Source organism: Aethalodelphis obliquidens, unplaced genomic scaffold (genome assembly GCF_003676395.1).
Source record: "Aethalodelphis obliquidens isolate GAN/ISIS:26980383/991018 unplaced genomic scaffold, ASM367639v1 scaffold105, whole genome shotgun sequence".
Classification (NCBI taxonomy): domain Eukaryota; kingdom Metazoa; phylum Chordata; class Mammalia; order Artiodactyla; family Delphinidae; genus Aethalodelphis; species Aethalodelphis obliquidens.
Genome location: NW_020838049.1, coordinates 374,581 through 399,667, shown reverse-complemented (window position 1 = coordinate 399,667; position 25,087 = coordinate 374,581). Strand labels below are relative to the sequence as shown.

The following is a 25,087-nucleotide window of genomic DNA, read 5'->3' as shown; positions in this document are numbered from 1 at the left end:
GTATCTCTCATGAATTGTAGTATTATATTTAGTTGGATACTCGAAAGTGCTGCCAGAAAATTGAATAAATAATGAAACATGGATTTTCAGAGCACAAGTAAACAGAAGAATATGAATCCAGCTCATATTACCTCATTTCTCTCTTTCTTTGTCTGCTTCTCTCTTCCTTTCTGCCTTACCCTTTCTGTATATTTCTTTTTTCTCGTCTTAACTAGACGTAATATGTAATTGAAATGTATAAATATCTGTGCCTCGTATTAATGATAACTGCTTGCTTCAGTGTTTCAAAATATGACAGTTTCCCTGGGGGATATGCCATGTTACCATATATGTCTGTCATCATTGTAAAAGGACTTTTGGATTACTCCTGCTTTGAGTCTACCAAAATGGTGACCGGAAATATTCCATTTTAATGATTGTAGAAAACTATAATGTTTAAACTATACATCCAGTCACTTCATCTCCCAGAAAATTGGTCTGAAGTCTGCCTCTCCTGTTTTGGAAAAACTGCTAATAAACGTGCATTTTGTGGGGATTCCCCCCGCCCCCAGGTGATATGCTTCGTTATATTCAGGAGAGTAAGGAAAGAGCTGCGGAAATGGTAAAAGCAGAGGTATTGCGAGAACGTCAAGAAACCTCCCGAAAGATGCGCAAATATTATTTGATTTGCCTCCAGCAGATTTTGCAGGATGATGGAAAAGAGGAAGGGTAAGTTCTGTCTGAACAGCGTGTCCTGAGAGTACCAGGACAGCATGTTGTCATTTTCTAAGCATTTTCCTTAGCCACAGAATTAACTGTGTCTACATGATGAGCCATTAGGGATTAAGAGAGGCTTAATGTCTGTGCTGCCCTAAGTGGTGGCAGAGCATATAGGAAAACAGAAATCCTGGGGCTAAGGAAACTTCTTTTTTCCTTTAAACTGTATTAATTTCATATTCTGGAATTCCCCACAGGGCTGAGAAAAAGATTATGAATGCTGCTAGCAAACTTGTTACGATGGCAAAATTGCTGGAAACACCTATTTCTAATAGATCCCAGAGCAAAACGACACAGTCAGGTATGTCAAAATGAGTTACTTGAAGGATTTTTCTCTCCCTCTTTTTTAGATATTTAATATCTTTAGAATGAGAGTAGAGAATGTAAGGAGTGAGAGCTGAGTTATCCTATTGTGTGCATGTTTTACTTAAACTGGAAACTTACAAAAAAACAGTGTAGAGTTTCCAGTTCAAGTAGGCAGACTGAGCTTACCCACCAGCTTCCTCCTGCTGCTTCCATCCCTAGAAATGATAGAAAAGATTTTAAACGACAGTATAGAAGGAGAAAAAGAAGAAATTATAACTGAGCTTTTAAAAGTTACAACTGATAAATCAGAGGCTGTGAGAAATCCCTGAAAGAAGGCAAACACTGTAAACTGAAGATGGAAACCTCAGTTCAAAACTCCCAGAAGATGATAGTTACAAGTGGGAGCAATATTGAAACTGTTCTACGTGTGAAGGTGGTATGTTCCAGGAGAAGTAGTAAGCCTAGGGGATACCAATGGGGTAATTAGCTGGTGTTCCAGAGCAGCTGAAACCAGGTGGGATTGCCCTCTTTATTTCTACTTATCTTTCTTCCTGAACCTCAGATTGCGCTAGGTAAGAGCAACAGGAACAGAGAGTCTGGGAACTGGGCAGTGCTCTAGGTGGCTAGCCACACCGAGGAGGAACTGAGAGCCCAAATCCCAGAGTACCAGGTATCAGGTCTTTCTACCCTGCTGCTCATTCCTTCCCACTCCACTTCCAACTCCTTTAAACAAGCAGCAGATACTGTACTCAGGACATCTGAAAGATAAGCATTCAACCAAGAATTACCACATATTTATAGAGAGCCAGCACCATGAAGAAAGATACCAAACTCAAAATAAGACAAAGCAAAAAAAAAAAAAAAAAATCCACAACAGAACTTATACCTAAAAAGATAGAATTAATAGAACAAACAACAGGGCCTGAGAATGTTAGAAAAATACAGTATTCTCAGAAAGATGTAGGAGGATATTATAGAGGAAACTAACAATATGCTAAGATTTATACTATTTTCAAGGAGAAGATGTAGATACTGATAACTCTAGAGATTGCTAGAAAAATACAAGTTTAAGTATGTGTATAAAAATTTAAGGCTAACTAATAGAGAAATAGAATATATAATTTTCAAAGTAGTAGGGGTAAAACTTGGAAGAAAACGTTTCAATCTAATAATCTAGAAAGAGGAAAAATACATGTAGAAAGCATGGGTAAATAGAAAATAATAGTAGGTTGGAACATCAGCAGTCACACTAAATGTGAATTGGTTAAACTCACTTATTAAAAGACCACAATTTTCAAACAGTTTTAAATATTCTAGATGTATGTTATTCCAGATAAGAACATTGTCAAAAATTCAAAATAAAGGGCTGGAAAGTGATATACCAAGCAATGCAATGTTGATATTCGATAAATTATAGAGTTAAATACAATATTAGGTAAATTAGAGTTAGCATTAAACTGACCAAAGTGATAGTTCATAATGATAAAGGAGCAACCTCCCAAGAAGCTATAAATGAATTCTTTCTGTTCAAAATAAAATAACTTAAGAATATATGAATCAAAAGCTGATGGAAAAACATGAAAAAAATTAGTAAATTCCCAGTCACACTGGGAGGATTTGAACATATCTGTGAGGAAATGGGGTTTTTGCACTTCTGGAAAGCTTGAAGCAAAGACTGTTCAGGAATTCCCAAGATTGATGTTGGTAAACGTTCTTCAAATAAGAGCACAGAGATTATTTGTGTAAATTTTGGAATGGCGACGTGAACCTTGGCTATAAAAGGGCAGTGGCATATAACAAGAAAAGAGTTTTCTAGATTTGGGGCAACTGCAAATAATGAATAATGTCCCCAGCAGAAACAAACCCTTTTCAGAGACTTTAAGGACCAAGGTACCCTACTTTGAGATATGATGCCTCTGATTCTATGCTGTGTGGCTGTTCTGCTTCTGATCAGATTTAGTGTCTTAGCTAATTAAATCAGGAACTATTTTAGCTTTGAGAAAAAGAGAGCAAGTGTGTGAGAGGGATGTGTGTGTGTGTGTGTGTCTCTCTGTCTGTCTTGGGTTGGGTGGGTTCTTCCACCAAACTTTCTCCATCAGAAACTCCATATTTGACATCAGAGCAAGACTGGAAATGTTGCAGTTGGCTCTTGAAATGCTGTACCAACTATTACAGAAAATAATACAGCAGGTGGATAGCAATAATAACAAATTTCATTAACAGAATTACTCAGCTTTATCTAATAGATATACGTAAAAGAATATTTTTAAATGTCCAGCATTGATGTATTTTCTTTGAGAATGATTAAAATATATATGCATCCCTTGGAAATACATAAAAACATATATTTTTTCTCCTCTTTCAGTGTTAATTTTCTCCTAATTTTGTTTTCCCCTAATTTTGTGTTCCCTTGTATACAATAGTATTGCCTCTGACTTCAGAGATGCTGACTGGAGTTGAAAAATCAAAAAGAAATGATGTGAATCAGAATATATCGTGTCACAGTGAAAGCAAATCAAACAGTATAAAAACTATCCCAAGAAGTATGTGTGACCAAGCTCCTAAGAGGAGGGCTGCCTGTAACTTACAAAGGCGATTAGAGGACGCAGAGCACGGGGACAGAAAGCATGAGCATTCCAAAGAGTCACATCCAGGCTTTCAGTTCGGGGATAACAGTCACAGACACCTAGACACTTTGCCAAGGAATGTTTCTCCTGAGTTTGTTCCTTGCAAAGGTGAAAGAGGCTTTGGTTTGCACAAGAAGATAGACCTCCTCGGTGATACTGTCTCTGAATCACTCCAGCACTCAACTGCACACCCCTTTCTCAGATCCTTCAGAAATAAACCCTCACCTAGATATACCCCTAGTCTTTCTGAATCCGAGTCCACGCATATAACTTTTCGAAGTCCTAATGAAAGACTTGGTTTAAAAGTATACAAGTGTAATCCACTGATGGCAAGTGAAAATGCTGCATCTGAGAAAAGTCAACGTTTGGGTGTGAAGGAAACTCCGGTAAAGGATGGAGGGGACCTCAGTGACTCTGTAAGCTGGCATTCCAACAGTGCCGCTCTACCCTGCAACAATTATGAAGTGTCATTTTTGCATGATAGGTCACCAGAAACTCTGGATATGCTGGATGAATCTGTTAATTTCAAACAGTTTTCAGCAGCACCTTTTCCTTTAGATTCAGAGAAAAACAGTATGATTCATCAACCTATGAAATGTCAAAGTGGTCACGCTCCAGACCTGTCAGAAGAAACCACGTATTCCCCGCCAGGGAAGATCAGCATGACTCTTGGACACCCACCTCATCATAAGGCTGATATATTAAAGTCAGATTTCAAAAAGCTGAGCAGTACAGTACCATCTGCAGTGTGTCCACAGTCTTCAAGAAAATTAATTGCTCCTCTGTCTAACCAACAAGATAGTGGCTTTGATAGCCCATTTGTCAATCTAGACTAACTGTTATACAGTATTTAAGAAGAATCATTAATATATTGATAAGAAAACTGGAAGAGAAGACTTCATACTGAAAAATATTTGTGGGTTCTGCATATTTTGAGATGTTTTAATGACGTCTGACTATCATATGAGTAAAGTATTCTCATAAAATTACTTGAGATACTAAGGTTGCCTTAGTCTTCTAAAGGGCTAATCGTGTATGTGTAATCTGCTTCTGTGTGGTGCTTGTATTTGGCTGCTAAACCACCTATTTTTATACTTATAAATTAGCTCTCTGTGCAGTGTTAAATTATTTAAATAAACTTGCATATGGTCTGTAGAATTGTTATGAATTATTTTTAAATTCATAATGTAGAAATGTTATATTGACATAATTTGAAATTCATCTAGAAAAGCATATAAACCTTGATGATTCGTACGTATGCTCAGCCAGATTTAATTTTTGAAATTAGCCATGTTGAATGAGGCTATAGATTTACTCTACACATAGTTTTCCTGGAAATCTGTACTCAAGATTTTGATCCTTGCTTTCAGTTAGTGGAAAAGAAGTATTGCAAAGATTGCCACAAAATACATAGCTGTGTCCTGGCTTCATTAATTCAAATATTAGTCTGAATTTTTTTAGTTGGCATTTGCGTTATTTCAAATTTCCTGTGACACCCAGAGACTTTGTCTCTTTTATGGTTTCATAGTCTTTCCTTCATCTGAAGCATTACTTTTTTTTTTTTTTTTAGATTCTGCCTACTTTACACTAGTGATTGTCGACAAAAATGGTATTGTCTAATACAGTATTTCATGACTTTATTGGGGAATATTTTTGGACTTCACAATGAAAATGGACTAGGTCCAGAGAGGTCAGACATCCAGCAATGCATGGGGCAGTGAAGCATCTCAGTAAGTTGGTTCCCAACCTAGGAGTCTTTCAAGATGCCACACCAGTCATTCACATAGATGAAAAATCTGATTATAGTGACCAGAACTTGGAACTTAACTTCATTATGCTTGTGAACACCAAATACTTTTGTATGGTTTTAATAGACACTGACTTTTTCAGGAATATAACTGCTGGGAAAATGGACAAAAGATTGCATTTTGTCTTGCTTTGGAATTTGACTGGTTCAATGTTTTGGGAAACTCACATTACAGAGGCAAAGGTCGTAGAGGAATTTAAGTTGCTAGCTTAGCGCATTTATATCAGTCAGCATTTAGAGCTGTCAGTTTTGGTTCTGGTGCTGACTACATTACGTCTTCTAGTCTAGCTGTGTCTGAGCAGTGGCATTTTGAAAGACATGTGATCTTACTCAAAGTTTACTTTCAAATTTCTTTTTTCCTGAAGGTGTAGGTAGGTTATATCGTTGTTAAGTTTTGTCTTAAAATGGGTTTTACAAAATACTTAATATTAATGAAGGTGTTGGGCTTTATAGAGGCAAAACCCACTGTTTTAGAAGGATGATGTACTTACTACTACTACTACTACTACTATAATAGCCATAATGACTTTTTCACCAAGACCTTCTTCTCACTTGGGTTACTCTAACGGCAGCCACACTGGTCCTTCCACTTCTAATTGCATCAACAACCTCCACACCACCTCCACCCAGCTTTTGAGTGCTTTTTCTGAAATGAAAATCAGATCGTGTTACCTCCCTGCTCTCTGGTACTTCATCACCATCTGGTATTCTTTTTTCTTTTTAATTTTATTTATTTTTTCTATACAGCATGTTCTTATTAGTCATCAGTTTTATACACATCAGTGTATACATGTCAATCCCAAGCGCCCAATTCATCCCACCCCCACCCCCACCCCCCACCGTTTCCCTCCCGCAGGTGTCCAAACGTTTATTCTCTACATCTGTGTCTCAATTTCTGCCCTGCATACCGGTTCATCACTAGCATTTTTCTAGATTCCACATATATGTGTTAATGTATGGTATTTGTTTTTCTCTTTCTGACTTACTTCACTCTGTATGACAGTCTCTAGATGCATCCACATCTCTACAAATGACTCAATTTCATTCCTTTTTATGGCTGAGTAATATTCCATTGTATATATATACCACATCTTCTTTATCCATTCGTCTGTCGAAGGGCATTTAGGTTGCTTCCATGTCCTGGCTATTGTAAATAGTGCTGCAATGAACATTGGGGTGCATGTGTCTTTTTCAATTATGGTTTTCTCTGGGTATATGCCCAGTAGTGGGATTGCTGGATCATATGGTAACTCTATTTTTAAGGAACCTCCATACTGTTCTCCATAGTGGCTGTATCAATTTATATTCCCACCAACAGTGCAAGAGGGTTTCCTTTTCTCCACACCCTCTCCAACATTTGTTGTTTGTAGATTTTCTGATGATGCCTATTCTGACTGGTGTGAGGTGATACCTCATTGAAGTTTTGATTTGCATTTCTCTAATAATTAGTGATGTTGAGCAGCTTTTCATGTGCTTCTTGGCCATTTGTATGTCTTCTTTGGAGAAATGTCTATTTAGATCTTCTGCCTACTTTTGGATTGGGTTGTTTGTTTCTTTGTTTGTTTTTGCGGTATGCGGGCCTCTCACTGTTGTGGCCTCTCCTGTTGCGGAGCACAGGCTCCGGAAGCGCAAGCTCAGCAGCCATGGCTCATGGGCCCAGCTGCTCTGTAACATGTGGGATCTTCCTGGACCAGGGCACGAGCCTGCGTCCCCTGCATCGGCAGGCGGACTCTCAACCACTGCACCACCAGGGAAGCCCTGTTTGTTTTTTTAATATTGAGCTGCATGAGCTGTTTATATATTTTGGAGATTAATCCTTGGCTGTTGATTCCTTTACAAATATTTTCTCCCATTCTGAGGGTTGTCTTTTCATCTTGTTTATAGTTTCCTTTGCTGTGCAGAAGCTTTGAAGTTTCATTAAGTCCCATTTGTTTATTTTTGTTTTTATTTCCATTACTCTAGAAGGTGGATCAAAAAAGATCTTGCTGTGATTTATGTCAAAGAGTGTTCTTCCTATGTTTTCCTCGAAGAGTTTTATCGTGCCTGGTCTTACTTTTAGGTCTCTAATCCTTTTTTTTTTTTTTCTTTTTGCTGTATGCGGACCTCTCACTGCCGCGGCCTCTCCCACCATGGAGCACAGGCTCCGGACACGCAGGCTCAGCGGCCACGGCCCACGGGCCCAGCCGCTCCACAGCATGTGGGATCCTCCCAGACCGGGTCACAAACCCGCATCCCCTGCATCGGCAGGGGACTCCCAACCACTGCGCCACCAGGGAAGCCCTCTAATCCATTTTGAGTTTATTTTTGTGTACGGTGTTAGGGAGTGTCTAATTTCATTCTTTTACATGTAGCTGTCCAGTTTTCGGAGCACCACTTACTGAAGAGACTGTCTTTTCTCCATTGTATATCCTTGCCTCCTTTGTCATAGATTAGTTGACCATAGGTCCGTGGGTTTCTTTCTGGGCTTTCTATCTTGTTCCATTGATCTATATTTCTGTTGTTGTGCCAGTACAATATTGTCTTGATTACTGTAGCTTTGTAGTATAGCCTGAAGTCAGGGAGTCTGATTCCTCTAGCTCCGTTTTTTTCCCTCAAGACTGCTGTGGCTATTCGGGGTCTTTTGTGTCTCCATACAAATTTTAAGATGATTTGTTCTAGTTCCGTACAAAATGCCATTGGTAATTTGATAGGGATTGCATTGAATCTGTAGATTGCTTTGGGTAGTATAGTCATTTTCACAATGTTGATTCTTCCAGTCCAAGAACATGATGTATCTCTCCATCTGTTCATATCATATTTAGTTTCTTTCAACAGTGTCTTATACTTTTCTGCATACAGGTCTTATTTTATTCTTTTTGTTGCAATGGTAAATGGAAGTGTTTCCATAATTTTTCTTTCAGATTTTCATCATTAGTGTATAGGAATGCAAGAGATTTCTGTGCATTAATTTTGTATCCTGCTACTTTACCAAATTCATTGATTAGCTCTAGTAGTTTTCTGGTGGCACCCTTAGGATTCTCTATATATAGTATCATGTCATCTGCGAAGAATGACAGTTTTACTTCTTCTTTTCCAATTTGTATTCCTTTTTTTCTTTTTCTTCTCTGATTACTGTGGCTAGGACTTCCAAAACTATGCTGAATAACAGTTGTGAGAGTGGACATCCTTGTCTCGTTCCTGATCTTAGAGGAAATGCTTTCAGTTTTTCACCATTGAGAATGATGTTTTGTCATATTTGGCCTTTATTATGTTGAGGTAGGTTCCCTCTTTGCCCACTTTTCTGGAGGGTTTTTATCATAAATGGGTGTTGAATTTTGTCAAAAGCTTTTTCTGCATCTATTGAGATGATCATATGGTTTTTATTCTTCTATTTGTTAGTATGGTGTACCACATTGTTTGATTTATGTATATTGAAGAATCCTTGCATCCCTGGGATAAACCCCACTTGATCATGGTGTATGATCCTTTTAATGTGTTGTTGGATTCTGTTTGCTAGTATTTTGTTGAGGATTTTTGCATCTATATTCATCAGTGATATTGGTCTGTAATTTTCTTTTTTTATAGTATCTTTGTCTGGTTTTGGTACCAGGGTGATTGATGGTGGCCTCATAGAATGAGTTTGGGAGTTTTCCTTCCTGTGCAATTTTTTGGGAGAGTTTGAGAAGGATGGGTGTTAGCTCTTCTCTAAATGTTTGGTAGAATTCACCTGTGAAGCCATCTGGTCCTGGACTTTTGTTTGTTGGAAGATTTTTAATCACAGTTTTAATTTTATTACTTGTGATTGGTCTGTTCATATTTTCAATTTCTTCCTGGTTCAGTCTTGGAAGGTTGTACCTTTCCAAGAATCTGCCCATTTCTTCCAGGTTGTCCATTTTATTGGCACAGAGTTGCTTGTAGTAGTCTCTTAGGATGCTTTGTATTTCTGCGGTGTCTGTTGTAACTTCTCCTTTATCATTTCTAATTTTATTGATTTGAGTCCTCTCCCTCTTGATGAGTGTGGCTAATGGTTTATTAATTTTCTTTATCTGCTCAAAGAACCAGCTTTTAGTTTTATTGATCTTTGCTACTGTTTTCTTTGTTTCTATTTCATTTATTTCTGCTTGATCTTTATGATTTCTTTCCTTCTGCTAACTTTGGGTTTTGTTTGTTCTTCTTTCTCTAGTTCCTTTAGGTGTAAGGATAGATTGTTTATTTGAGATTTTTCTTGTTTCCTGAGGTAGGCTTGTATAGCTATAAACTTCCCTCTTAAAACTGCTTTTGCTCATCCCATAGATTTTGGATCGTTGTGTTTGCATTGTCATTTGTCTCTAGGTACTTTTTGATTTCCTCTTTGATTTCTTCAGTGACCTCTTGGTTATTTAGTAACGTATTGTTTAGCCTCCATGTGTTTGTGCTTTTTACGTTTTTTTCCATGTAATTCACTTCTAATCTCATAGCATTGTGGTCAGAAAAGATGCTAGATATGATTTCAATTTTCTTAAATTTACTGAGGCTTGATTTGTGACTTAAGATGTGATCTATCCTGGAGAATGTTCCTTGTACACTTGAGGATAAAGTGCAATCTGCTATTTTTGGATGAAATGTTGTATACATATCAATTAAATCTCTCTGGTCTATTGTGACATTTAAAGCTTGTGTTTCCTTATTTTCCTTTTCGATTATCTGTCCATTGGTGTAAGTGAGGTGTTAAAGTCTCCGACTATTATTGTGCTACTGCCGATTTCCTCTTTTATAGCTGTTAGCAGTTGCCTTATGTAGTGGGGTGCTCCTATGTTGGGTGCATATATTGCTACTCCAACTTTCTTCTTTTTTTTTTTTTTTTTTTTGCGGTACACGAGCCTCTCACTGTTGTGGCCTCTCCCATTGCGGAGCACAGGCTCTGGACGCACAGGCTTAGCGGCCATGGCTCATGGGCCTAGCCGCTCCGCGGCATGTGGAATCTTCCTGGACCGGGGCATGAACCCATGTCCCCTGCATCGGCAGGCAGACTTTCAACCACTGCGCCACCAGGGAAGCCCTACTCCAACTTTCTTTTGAGTTCCATTTGCATGGAATATCTTTTTCCATCCCCTCACTTTCAGTCTGTATGTGTACCCATGTCTGAAGTGGGTCTCTGGTGGACAGCATGTATATGGGTCTTGTTTTTGTATCTATTCTGCAAGCCTCTGTCTTTTGGTTGGAGCATTTAATCCATTCACGTTTAAGGTAGTTATCGATATGTATGTTCCTATGACCATTTTCTTAATTGTTTTGGGTTTGTTTTTGTAGGTCCTTTTCTTCCTTGTGTTTCCCACTTAGAGAATTTCCTTTAGCATTTGTTGTAGAGCTGGTTTGGTGGTGCTGTATTCTCTTAGCTTTTGCTTGTCTGTAAAGCTTTTGATTTCTCCATCAAATCTGAATGAGATTCTTGCTGGGTAGAGTAATCTTGGTGGTAGGTTCTTCCCTTTCATCACTTTGAGTATATCATGCCACTCCCTTCTGGCTTGTAGAGTTCCTGTTGAGAAATCAGCTGTTAACCTTATGGGAGTTTCCTTGTATGTTATTTGTTGTTTTTCCCTTACCGCTTTCAATAATTTTTATTTGTCTTAAATTTTTGCCAATTTGATTACTGTGTGTTTCGGCATGTTTCTCCTTGGGTTTATCCTGTATGAGACTCTCTGCACTACCTGGACTTGGGTGGCCACTTCCTTTCCCATGTTAGGGAAGTTTTCGACTATAATCTGTTCAAAGATTTTCTCAGGTCCTTTATATCTCTCTTCTCCTTCTGGGACCCCTATAATGCGAATGTTTTTGTGTTTAATGTTGTCCCAGAGGTCTCTTAGGCTGTCTTCATTTCTTTTCATTCTTTTTTCTTTATTCTGTTCTGCAGCAGTGAATTCCACCATTGTGGCTTCCAGGTCACTTATCCGTTCTTCTGCCTCATTTATTCTGCTGTTGATTCCTTCTAGTGTAGTTTTTATTTCAGTTATTGTAGTGTTCATCTCTGTTTGTTTGTTCTTTAATTCTTCTAGGTCTTTGTTAAGCATTTCTCGCATCTTCTCGATCTTTGCCTCCATTCTTTTTCCGAGTTCCTGGATCATCTTCACTGTCATTATTCTGCATTCTTTTTCTCCACTTCCTGTAATTGTTTTTCTGGGGTTTTATCTTGTTCCTTCTTCTGGTTAATAGCCCTCTGCCTTTTCATCTTGTCTGTGTTTCTGTGAATGTGGTTTTTGTTCCACAGGCTGCAGGATTGTAGTTCTTCTTGCTTCTGCTGGCTGCCCTCTGGTGGATGAGGCTATCTAACTGAAGCATTACTTTTTGAAAATGGAAATAATGTTTGTCATATAGTAAAAAATTTTAAACTATTAGATTTTTATGTGCAGAATTGGCTAACTTATTAATGCTGTAGATTGAAGATTGTATTGTAAACCATGCAGAAATGAATGACCACCTAAATATGGTTGCTTCTTTCTCGGGTTCTTAGAGATGGGTTTTAAAGTGTTAGATGTTTGCAAGTGCTTCCTGAAAACGCCATAGTTTTCTCTCATGTCTCTCTCCTCAAACATATTTTGGACTGTATTTGTGGGTTGATCCAGTATATTTGTCCACCAGGCTAACTTGGGTGGTTGTTGGATGGGTGGCAAGGTGTATCATCACCCTCTGATAACCATCTCTAAAAGCAAGAACCTAGAAGTGAAACTTCTAGGGCTTGGAAAGCTCTGTCATCTTAACTGGTGACCAGATGTAGATATGCCTGAAATTTATCACTGGATTTCAGTGCTTGAGTTGACATGCAGCTGGAGAAAGGAACACGCCATCTCTTCAAAGTCTTACTTGTATTTCTGAAGATACAATGCCTTTTTCCCAATAATTAAGGTACCATTTCTCTAGGAAACCCCCTAAATTAGCTGAATTTATCTTCCACATGGATCTGGTTGGTTCTTGATTATTTTGAGCCCTGGATATAACTGAACTGAGAAGTAAGCTCATGGCTCTCCTACTTCTTCATCTTTGTTTGTTTTAAATCCTTTTCAGGTATTTAAGCCCTCACCATCAACCTAAAAATGGAAGTCTTCTTGCTTTCTGCTCCTTTTATGGTATCCTTAACCTCTTTTTGATATCCATAATTTCAATAGGATTAGATTACTTTATTTCGTACACCTTACACATAACCACCAAGGAAGGTCTACATTGATTAGCATGTAAATGAAAGGAGTACCCAGCCAAACTACCACAATTTTTAACATCTTTATTGGAGTATAATTGCTTTACAATGGTGTGCTAGTTTCTGCTTTATAACACAGTGAATCAGCTCTACATATACATATATCCCCATATCTCCTCCCTCTTGCATCTCCCTCCCACCCACCCTCCCTATCCCACCCCTCTAGGTGGTCACAAAGCACCAGGCTGATCTACCTGTGCTATGTGGCTGCTTTGCACTAGCTCTCTATTTTACATTTGGTAGTGTATATATGTCCATGCCAGTCTCTCACTTCGTCCCAGCTTGCCTTTTCGCCTCCACATGTCCTCAAGTCCATTCTCTACCTCTGTGTCTTTATTCCTGTTCTGCCCCTAGGTTCGTCAGAATCTTTTTTTCTTTTTTTTTTAGATTCCATATATATGTGTTAGCATACGGTATTTGTTTTTCTCTTTGTGACTTACTTCGCTCTGTATGACAGACTCTAGGTCCATCCATCTCACTACAAATAACTCAGTTTCATTTCTTTTTATGGCTGAGTAATATTCCATTGTATATATGTTCCATACCTTCTTTATCCATTTATCTGTTGATGGACACTTAGGTTGCTTCCATGTCCTGGCTATTGTAAATAAAGCTGCAAAGAACATTGTGGTACATGACTCTTTTTGAATTATGGTTTTCTTCTGGTATATGCCTAGTAGTAGAATTGCTGGATCATATGGTAGTTCTATTTTCAGTTTTTTAAGGAACCTCCATACTGTTCTCCATAGTGGCTGTATCAATTTACATTCCCACCAACAGTGCAAGAGGGTTCCCTTTTCACCACACCCTCTCCAGCATTTATTGTTTCTAGATTTTTTGATGATGGCCATTCTGACTGGTGTAACGTGATACCTCATTGTAGTTTTGATTTGCATTTCTCTAACGATTAATGATGTTGAGCATCCTTTCATGTATTTGTTGGCAATCTGTATATCCTCTTTGGAGAAATGTCTATTTAGGTCTTCTGCCCATTTTTGGTTTGGGTTGTTTGTTTTTTTGTTATTCAGCTGCGTGAGATGCTTGTAAAGTTTGGAGATTAATCCTTTGTTGCTTCATTTGCAAATATTTTCTCCCATTCTGAGGGTTGTCTTTTCGTCTTGTTTATGGTTTCCTTTGCTGGGCAAAAGCTTTTAAGTTTCGTTAGGTCCCATTTGTTTATTTTTGTTTTTATTTGCATCACTGTAGGCGGTGGATTAAAAAGGATCTTGCTGTGATTTATATCATAGAGTGTTCTGCCTGTGTTTTCCTCTAAGAGTTTTATAGTTTCTGGCCTTTAGGTCTTTAATCCATTTTGAGTTTATTTTTCTGTGTGGTGTTAGGTAGTGTTCTAATTTCATTCTTCTACCCATACCTGTCCAGTTTTTCCAGCACCAGTTATTGAAGAGGCTGTCTTTACTCCATTGTATATCCTCGCCTCCTTTATCAAATATAAGGTGACCATATGTGCGTGGGTTTATGTCTGGGCTTTCTATCCTGTTCCATTGATCTATATTTCTGTTTTTGTGCCAGTACCATACTGTCTTGATGACTGTAGTTTTGTAATATAGCCTGAAGTCAGGGAGCCTGATTTCTCCAGCTCCGTTTTTCTTTCTTAAGATTGCTTTGGCTATTCAGGGTTGTTTGCATTTCCATCCAAATTGTGAAATTTTTTGTTCTAGTTCTGTGAAGAATGCCATTGGTAGTTTGATAGGGGTTGCATTGAATCTGTAGATTGCTTTGGGTAGTATAGTTATTTTCACAATGTTGATTTTTCCAATCCAAGAACATGGTATATCTCTCCATCTGTTTGTATCATCTTTAATTTCTTTCATCAGTGTCTTATAGTTTTCTGCATACAGGTCTTTTGTCTCCTTAGGTAAGTTTATTCCTAGGTGTTTTCTTCTTTTATTTCAGTGGTAAATGGGAGTGTTTCCTTAACTTCTCTTTCAGATTTTTCATCATTAGTGTTTAGGTATGCAAGAGATTTCTGTGCATTAATTTTGTATCCTGCTACTTTACCAATTTCATTGATTAGCTCTGGTAGTTTTCTGGTAGCATCTTTAGGATTCTCTATGTATAGTATCATGTCATCTGCAAACCAAACTATTACAATGTAAATCTGTCTGAAGGGTGATGTCAGAGAGGAGGGAGGAGCCCCAAAAATGTCATTGTCACATAAATCCCACTTCATCATGGTTTTAGTCTTTTTTATATGCTGCTGGGTTTCATTTACTAACATTGTGTTACGGAATTTCATGTGCATGCTCACAGCGGATATTGGTCTCTAGTTTTCTTGTGATAACTGTCTTGCTTTGATAAAAAGGTAATACTGGTCCTATAGAATGAGTTGAAAAATTCCCCTGCCTCTGTTTTATGAAAGAATTTGTGTAGGATTGCTATGATTTCTTCTTTAAATATTGGATAGAATTCGCTGGATAAAGCCATCTAGCTTGGGCTTGTGTTTGTGTTATGTGGTAGGAAGGGAGGGGCAGATTTTTAATAGTCATTTATTTTTTTTTCTTATTTTAGAGCTATTAGATTTTCTTTTTCTTCCTTAGTCTTGGTAGTTTGTGGGTTTTAAGAAATTTGTTTGTTTTATCTAAGTTGTCCAATTTGTTGATATAAAGTTGGTCATAGTATTCTCTTATAATCCTTCTAATTTTTGTGGGGTTGGTAATTAATGTCCCCTCTTTCATCCCTGACTTTAGAATTCTGTGTCATCCGTTAGTCAGCCTAGCTAAAAGTTTATCAATTTTGTTGATTTTTTTTTCCCGAAGAACTTTTGGTTTCGTTGGTTTTTCTCTGTTGTTTTTGTTTCCTTTTTCATGAGTTTTTCCCCTCTAATCTTTATTTCCTTCCTTCTGCTCGCTTTAGGTTTAAGTCACTCTTCTTTGTCTATTCTTAAAGTGGAAGCTTAGATTATTGATGTGAAACCTTTCATTTCTAATATAGGTATTTAAACTGCTGAATTTCCCTCTAAGCACTGTTTAAGCCATACTTCATAAATTTTGATATGTTGTATTTTTGTTTTCATTTAGTTCAAAATATTTTCTAATTTCCCTTGTGATTTCTTTTTTGACCCATGGGTTGTTTAGAAATATGTCACTTCATTTGAGACTTGTTTTTTGGCCTACCATATGAACTATCCTGGAGAATGTTTTACATGCATCTGAAAAGAATGCATATTCTGCTCTCATTTGATGAAGTATTAAAAAATGTCAGTTAGGTCAAGTTGATAGTATTGTTCAAATCTGGTATAGACTTGCTGATTTTTGGCCTACTTGTTCTGTTAGTAATTAAGACTTGTGCAAATTGTTAATTTGTCTATTTCTCCTCTTGATTCTGTCAGTTTTTGCTTCACCTATTTTGAGACTGTTTTTAGGTGTATATTTGTTTATATTTGTTACAGTTTTCTTATGTATTGGCCTTTTATCATTATAAAATCTCTCTTTTTATCTAGTACTGTTTCTTAAAATTCACTTTGTTAAATATTATCACAGCCACTCCAGCTGTCTTATGATTACTATTTGCATGGTATATCTTTTTCTGTCCTTTCTCCTTTAACGTATTTGTGTCTTGATTTGAAGTTGGTCTCTGAAATACAGTGCATTGTTGGATCTTGCTGTTTTTACACAGTCAGACAGTATTTGCTTTTGGATTGGAGTTTTGATCTGTAAAATTTAATAAAATTAAGGTTGGACTTACATCTACCATTTTGCCTTTGGCTTTCTCTATTCTTTGCTTTCTCTGTTTCTCCCCTGTGATATATGTCTTCTTCTTCTATATCTTATGCCTTTTTTATTACTGGGTTGCTCCTTTACTGCCTTCTTTTGTGTTAAACAGATAATTATTAGGGTATCATTTTAATTAGTCTTGAGTTTTTTACTATTTTTTATGTTATTGTCTAAGTGGTTATTCTAGATACTACAATAGGCATCTTAACTTATTATGGACTACTTCAGATTAAAATTGACTGAGTTCTGGTAGAATATAGCAACTTTATTCTGGTATAGCTTTATTTCCTTCCCCTTTCTTTGTGCTATTAATTGTCATATATATTACATTTATATATATTATTTTATATATGTGACAACAATACCATTATAATTATTGCTTTATACAATGTCTTCTAAAAGTTTAAGAGAAAAAAAGAAAAAAATATATATATTCCTTTATATTTATCCACATATTTACCATTTCTGCTGTTCTTCATTTTTTCCCCATGGATTCAACTTACCAAGTCTGTTGTCATTTCCTGTTATCTGAAGGACTTCCTTTAATATTTTTGTTTAAGGTAAGTATGCCAGAAACAAATTCTCTCAGTCCTTATTTTGTACTATATTTTAAATTCATTTTTGAAAGATAGCATTTGATGGATTTAGAATTCTCTGTTGGCATTTCTCCCCCAGCCCTTTGAATATGTCATTCCACTGCCTTATGGCCACCATGTGTTTGATGAGAAGTTAGCTGTGAATTGTGTTGTTTTTCTATTTGCAGTGAGTTATTTCTCTCCTACTGCTTTTAAGATTTTCCCTTTGGCTTTCAACCATTTGAGCATGCTGTGTCTAGGTGTGCATTTGTTTGTGTTTATCTTACTCAAGGTTTGCTGAGCTTCTAGGATTTGTAGATTAATATTTTTAGCAAGGTCATTATTCCTTCCATTATTTTTTTCTGCCCTTTTTTTGTTCTCCTCTCCTTCTGAGGATCTCATGTATATTGATACTCTTGCTGTTGTGCCACAGGTCTCTCAGGCTGTGTAAATTTTTCTTCAATCTTAATATCTTGTTTTTCAAATTAGATAATTTTTATTAATCTGTCTTCAAGTTTGTTGGTTTTTCTGCCATATCAATTCTCCTGTTGAACCTATCCAGGAATTTTCATTTCAGTTATTATACTTTTTGATTCTAGAATTTTCATGATTCTTTTTTATAGTTGCTATTTTTATTTTGAGATTCCCTGTTTGAGTCATTGAGTCATTGTCATAATTCCCTTTAATTCTTTAATCATTGTATCCTTTAATTTTTTAAAACAAATTTACAATAGCTGCTTTGTAGTCTTTTATTATTAAAATTGTGGTATGAACACTTAACATGAGATTTACTCTTTAAAAAAACATGTTTAAGTGCATAATCAGTACTGTTAACTATAGGTACACTATTGTACAGCAGATCTCTAGAAGTAATTCATCTTGCATAGCTAAAATTGTATACCCTTTTGACCCAACTCCCCATTTCCTCCTCCCCCTAGAAACTACCATTCTACTCTGTGTTTCTATGAGTTTGACTATTTTAGATATATAAGGAGAATCATGCAATATTTGTCCTTCTGTGAGTTGTAGTCTTTGTTTATTAAATTCAACATCTGAGCACACACATAGTTTCTCTTGACCTCTTTTTTCTTGAGTATGGGTCACACTTTCCTATTTCTTATATACTTCATAAATTTGCTGTAAAATGGAGATTTTATGTAACATATTGTAGCATCTCTGGATTTGACATTTGTTCCTTTGAGGGTTGTTGCCACTATTTGGTTGTTGTTGCTGTTTTTTTAGCTTTGTAATTTGCCTGGACTTAATCTGAAAAATCTTTTCCCTGAAGTATGTGTCTGCTGATTTTTCTGCTCAGTTATTTTAATTTGAATTTTTAGTTTTTAAGTGTGGCTTTTTAGAGGATGCCTCTGCATCTATGTAGTTTAGTGGTCATCCAATGATTGATAAGAGATTCTGCTCAAAAACCTTGAGTCAGTAGGTCTTTCACCCTCGGATGATTTATCAGTTGGTGTGTGGAGCATGTATTCAAAGTTCAGGCAATTTTCTAGTCTTCTCTCACTTTTACTTCCCCCTGAGCCTTTCCAGGGTACTCATCCTCTCTGTCAGCCCAGGGATATGTGAAAAGCTTGGACCCTCTTAGGTTTCCCTCTATAGGTTTCCCCCGCTACCAAAAGTAGAGTGTTTCTGTGAAACCTTTCTTAAGCCAAATGGCATGAAATGAGGAAGCAATTACCTTACCATCTTGCCAGTGAGCGCACAAGATAAACTGAGATCAAGCACAGATGTTCAGAGACACCATTCGGAGCTATGGCCGTTTGAGGCTTAGGTACTGAGTGTAGTTGCTATGGAAGGAGCTTGGCAGTATCATTCTCGCTACTTGGGGTGTTTGCTGCCTCTGTAAGGGCTTACTGCAAAACAAATGCTGAATGCTGTTTTTGCTTTTCACCTATTTTCATAAAAGTGAAAGTCCTCTGGATTTCTTTCGGTTAAATGAAAACAGGTACTAACCAAGTCTTTTGTAAAATGAAGTGGTGTAAAGCAAACTTTTCGAAAAATTAGGAGATACTGGTATATGTGCACAGCCTCCCACTCATTTGCAGACTATTTCCCTGCAAATTTTAAAATTAGTCTGCCCATATCTTGTCCCAAATTAGACCACAGTTTCAGGCAAGCAGAACTGTAGACTTTCCTTGTTTTTGTTCCTCTAATTTTGCTGTTTTTTCTCACGATTACCACTGGGCATGGGCTCTTTGCCTTCCACTCCAGATCAAGTCTGCTCACTCTGTTGTTGGTGTTCACTGCCATCCCTACCCTGTTAGCACTTCTGCACCCATCAGGCTGGGGAGGAGAATGGGAGTAGCTCAGGTAAGAATGCCGCAGATTCCCACTCATCTTCCAAAGTTCAGTAGCTTCTCAATTTATTTTTCCCTTTGGTTTATTTCCAGAGCCCTGAAATGGTTGTTTTTGACTATTTTTTCCAGTGTTATAGTGATTTTAGGGGGAGTAGAGGGACTGCTAACCTCTTCACTCTACCAGAAGTTCTCTTATTTTTATTATAAGTATTGGTGTTCAATCTCAAAATACTTATTTTTCCTCTATTTTGTTCAGTATTTTATCTTGAAAAACTTCACAATCTATAGAAAATAAACACCTGTGTACTTTTCATTTAGATTTACCAATTGTTAAATTTCTACATTTGCTTTATATTTGTCAATATACATATATATGCATATATGTAATATATAATTTTTTCCTTAACCATGAAAGTTAGTTGCAGACACCATGACAATTCATTCTTAAATACTTCAGCATGCATCTCCTAAGAACAAAAGCATTATTTTACATAAATACAATCATATTTAGGAAACTGAATATTGATAAACATATATGCAGTCTATATTCAAATTGTGCCACATATCACAATAATGGGTTATAATTTTTTTTTTAGATCTTTGCTGTTTGCCTTCAAACTGAGGACTCATTGCTTTTCTTCCTTTATGAAAAATGCTCAGCCATTAATTTTCACTCACCAAATATTTATGAAATGTAACAATTGCTTGTTGATGTTCTAGAGGGATTCAACAGTTACTGAAATGGATGTGTTTCTATCCTCATTAATTCTCACATTCTAGTTGGAGGAGACAATATATATGCATAATTTATGTAGTACTTTAGAAGCTGGAAGTGCTATGGAGAAAAATAAGGCCAAATAAGGGGAAGAAAGAATGGGAGGGTAGAGGTCATCACAATTTTAAATGGAATAGAGGGGTTAGGTTACAGTGATACGGTAATGTTTGGGTAAAGATTTGAAGGAGATAAATATAGCTTCACCATTTTTAGATTGTCTACTTCTGAAGTTGTTATTACATATAATCCCATCCTCTGTCTCTCTTAACTGTTATTTTGTGTGTTTTTATCTCCTCCTGTGCTGCATTGTGGAATCCTCAGTGTCATCTTCCAGTTTGCTAGTTCTGTCTTTGTTTATTACATTTGTTGGGTTTTTCATTTCACTTCCAAGATTTCTAGTTGGTGTGTGTATACCTACACCTTTTGCTTCTTTTGTTTAGTAATCTTGTTTTTTTTTTTTTTTTTGGTGGTATGTGGGCCTCTCACTGTTGTGGCCTCTCCTGTTACGGAGCATGGGCTCAACGGCCATGGCTCACGGGCCCAGTCGCTCCACGGCATGTGGGATCTTCCCAGACCGGGGCACGAACCCATGTCCCCTGCATCGGCAGGCGGACCCTCAACCACTGCGCCACCAGGGAAGCCCAGTAATCTTGTTTTTTAAAAATATTCTATTTCCTTATGTTTTTAGAGACTTAAAATACTTTAAAGTTACTTCTAGAGTAATTATTGATATCACTTGGGAGTGAAGTCGTAACCAAATTGTTGCTTTTGTTGCCTTTTGTAGAATTAGTTTCCCCATGTGTATGGAATTCTAGCTTGCAGTCTAACTCCTTCTGAGTTGTCTCTCTCCATCCTGTCTAGATTTTTGTGGTTGCTTCCACCTGGACCCTTGGGTCCCCAGTCTAAGTTCAGGTCTTATATAGGTGGTTTATGATCCATTAGGGTTATTCTAAATCTATTCAGTGAGCCAGCAGGCAGTTTGGCCCAGGTCCTGGCTGCAAGGCTCTGTCTGTATCCTCCAGGTTCTCTAGGTGCACAGCTTTTATATAAACTGTGGTCTCAGGTAGTGATTGTAGTTTTTCAATCTCTACTTGGGAGCTCTACTTGGGTTACTAGTTTAAACAGTTATCTTGTCCTTTGTCCCCTTCAAGTAAGATGCTTTTAGTCCTTGCTATTCTGAGGAACTCCTGGCCACCTCTACTGCTTTTGGATCTGGAGGAGGTAGTACATTACTTTGAAGTCCTCAGAGATATCTTGTTTGTTTGTTTGTTTTTTAATGTCTTTTTTCTCTATTTTTTTCCAGCACTGCTATGCTGGCAGATGTTGGGTACTCCCCCAGTATTAACTTACAATGCCATCGATGACCTAAAGTCTGCTTTGCCATAAACTCTGTGACCTTTGGCTATTTTCTTAGCATCTCTGGGCCTCAGTGGCCGCTCTCATTAAGGTTTAGGTATATCTCACAACTCGCTAATGATTCAGGTATATTACATCTAAGAGTACATGAAGGAGAGTAGTAGGAAATGCAGCTGGAAAGGTAAATTGAAGCTAGATCATGAGTGGTCTTGAATCCCAAAGCCAAAGAATGAGAAATGTAGTTCATAAAAAATGGAGAGTTGTTGAAGGTTAGGTAGCATGATTTAGAGAGATTAGTGCGGCCATGCTGTAGGGGGGCTTGCGAGGAGCAGAGGACATAGGGAAGGACAGGAGGACAATGTCCTGGTATGTTTAGGTAGGAACAAGGACAAAGCCAGGGTAGAAATAGTTGTGAGGAAGAGGTGACAAGATTGAGAATATTACAGCAACAGGTTTGACAGGATCTGCTGCCTGACTGAATACAAGGTCAAGGGGAAAAAAAGCACCAAAAGGGGTTTAGAGCCTGGGTGACTGTGAAGATTATTGTGCTATCAACAAGTATTGGGAAATCAGGACATGGTGAGTTTTAGTGTCTGTGCCTTCCATTGAATACTGCAGTGGCTGGTCCTTTGGTGGGTACACTAATGATAGCAAAACTGTACAGACTCTAACTTCATGCTGAGCACTGTGCCAAGCACTTTGTTAGCTCATCTAATCCTTACATCAGTCTTTTGAAGTAGGCTCCATATGGGCACTTTTTTTTTTTTAATTGAAGTATAGTTGATGTACAATATGGTGTTAGTTTCAGCTGTACATTATAGTGATTCAATTTTTTTCAGATTAAATTCCATTATAGGTTAATATAAGATACTGGGTATAATTTTTCATGCTATACAGTAAATCCTTGTTGCTTATCTATTTTATGTATAATAGTTTGTATCTGTTAATCCCATACCCCTAATTTTCCTTCCCACCCCTTCCCTATGGTAACCATAAGTTTATTCTGTTTCTGTGAATCTGTTTGTTTTGTATATACATACATTTGTATTATATTTTAGATTCACATATAAGTGATATCACATACTATTTGTCTTTCTCTGATTTGTTTCACTAAGCATAATATTCTCTAGGTCCATCCACATTGCTGCCAATGGCAATATTTCATTCTTTTGTTTATAGCTGAGTAATATTCCATTATATGTTCATACCACATCTTCTTTTTAAATTTATTTATTTATTTATGGCTGTGTTTGGTCTTCGTTTCTGTGCGAGGGCTTTCTCTAGTTGTGGTAAGTGGGGGCCACTCTTCATCACGGTGCGTGGGCCTCTCACTGTCGCTGCCTCTCTTGTTGTGGAGCACAGGCTCCAGACGCGCAGGCTCAGTAATTTTGGCTCACGGGCCCAGTTGCTCTGCGGCATGTGGGATCTTCCCAGACCAGGGCTTGAACCCGTGTCCCCTGCATTGGCAGGCAGATTCTCAACCACTGCGCCACTGGGGAAGTCCAATACCACATCTTCTTAAGCCAGTCATCCACTGATGGGCACTTGGGTTGCTCCCATGTCTTGGCTATTGTAAATAGTGCTGCTGTGAACATTGGGGTGCATGTATCCTTTTTATTAGTGTTTTTGTTTTTTTCCAAATGTATACCTAGGAGTGGAATTGCTGGATTATAAGGTAGTTCTATTTTTAGTTTTTTAAGGAACCTTCCTAACGTTTTCCGTAGCGGCTGCACCAATTTACATTCCCACCAAAAGTGTATGAGGGTTCCCTTCTCTCTGCATTCTCTCCAGCATTTGTTATTTGTAGACTTTGATGATAGCCATTCTGACAGGTGTGAGGGTGATGCCTCATTGTGGTTTTCATTTGCATTTCTCTAATCAATTAGCTATGTTGAACGTCTTTTCATGTGCCTGTTGGTCACCTGTATATCTTCTTTGGACAAATGTGTATTCAGGTTTTCTGCCCATTTTTTAACTCAATTGTTTGTTTGTGTTTTGATATTGAGTTGCATGAGGTGTTTATATATTTTGGATATTTTATCATTTGCAAATTTTTCTCCAATTCTGTGGGTTGTCTTTTTGTTTTGGTTTCTTTTGCTGTGTAAAAGCTTTTAAGTTTGATTAGGTCCCATTTGTTTACTTTTGCTTTTATTTCTTTTGTCTGGAAAACTTATCTAACAAAATATTGCTGTGATTTATGTCAGAGTGTTTTGCTTGTGTTCTCTTCTAGAAGTTTTATGGTGTCATGACTTACATGTAGTTCTTCAAACCATTTTGAGTTTATTTTTGTATGTGTTGTGAGGGAGTGTTCTAATTTCAGTGATTGACATGTAGCTGTCCAGCTTTCCCAACACCACTTGTTGAAGAGACTGTCTTTTCTCCATTATTTATTCTTGCCTCTTTTGTCATAGATTAATTGACCACAGTTGCATGCGTTTATTTCTGGGCTCTCTATTCTGTTCCATTGATCTATATGTCTGTTCTTGTGCCAGTACCACACTGTTTTGATTACTGTAGTTTTGTAGAATAGTCTGAAGTCTGGAAGGGTTATGCCTCCATTTTGTTCTTTTTCCTCAAATTTGCTTTGGCAATTGTAGGATTTCTGTGGATTCATATAAATTTTAGGATTATTTGTTCTAGTTCTGTGGAAAAATGTCATCAGTATTTTGATAAGGATTGTATTAAATCTATAGATTGCTTTGAGTAGTATGGCCATTTTAATAATAAGTCTTCCAATCCAAGAGCATAGGATATCTTTCCATTTCTTTGAATCATCATCAGTTTTCTTAATCAACGTTTTATAGTTTTCAGAATATAGGTCTTTCACCTCCTTGCTTAAGTTTATTCCTAGGTTTTTTGGGGTTTTTTAATGTGATTTTACACAGTATTTTTTTTACTGTCTCTTTCTGATATTTCATTGTTAGTGTATAAAAATGCAACAGATTTCTGTATATTAATCTTGTATCCTGCAAACATGCTGAATTCATTTATTAGTTCTAATAGTTGCTGGGTGCGGACTTTAGGGTCCTCTATGTAGAATATCACGTTATCTGCAAATGGTGACAGTTATACCTCTTCCCTTCCAATTTGGATACCTCGGGCTTCCCTGGTGGCACAGTGGTTGAGAGTCCGCCTGCCGATGCAGGGGACACGGGTTCGTGCCCTGGTCTGGGAGGATCCCACATGCCACGGAGCAGCTGGGCCCGTGAGCCATGGCTGCTGAGCCTGCGTGTCCGGAGCCTGTGCTCCGCAACGGGAGAGGCCACAACAGTGAGAGGCCTGCATACCGCAAAAAAAAAAAAAAAAAAAGAAAGCTATGCTGTTATAGCTTATGAAATTTAGATACCTCATTTCTTTTTCTTGTCTGATTTCTGTCACTAGGACTTTCAATACTATGTTAAATAGAAGCAGTGAGAGTGGGCATCCTTGTCTTGTTCCTGAATTTAGTGGAAAGGCTTTCAGCTTTTCACAGTTGTGTATTACTTTTTGGGTAAATGAAATTGAGACTTAGAGAGGTTAAATAATTTGCTCAAGGTTAACACAGCTAACACATTGCAGAGCTAGAAGTCACAGCCAGGTTTTTTTTTTTTCTTTATAATAAACTTTTCACTTAAAATAGTTTTAGATTTACA

At 37.4% G+C, this 25,087-nt stretch overlaps 1 protein-coding gene across 7 annotated transcripts in view; it reads left to right on the top strand.

The window, feature by feature from the left end:
* The window catches only part of CEP152 (centrosomal protein 152), a 97,114-nt gene extending 91,691 nt beyond the window's left edge, over positions 1-5,423 (top strand). For 6 of the 7 annotated variants that reach the window (XM_027096645.1, XM_027096640.1, XM_027096642.1 and 3 more), the window contains 3 exons: positions 552-708; positions 954-1,057; positions 3,486-4,844. In XM_027096645.1, coding sequence (XP_026952446.1) covers positions 552-708; positions 954-1,057; positions 3,486-4,525 — 1,301 coding nt within the window. In that variant the 3' untranslated portion in view covers positions 4,526-4,844. Of the gene's footprint in view, positions 1-551; positions 709-953; positions 1,058-3,485; positions 4,845-5,259 lie in introns of those variants that run through there. The other variant, XM_027096643.1, reaches the window with a different exon arrangement.
* Positions 5,424-25,087: the final 19,664 nt, after the last annotated feature.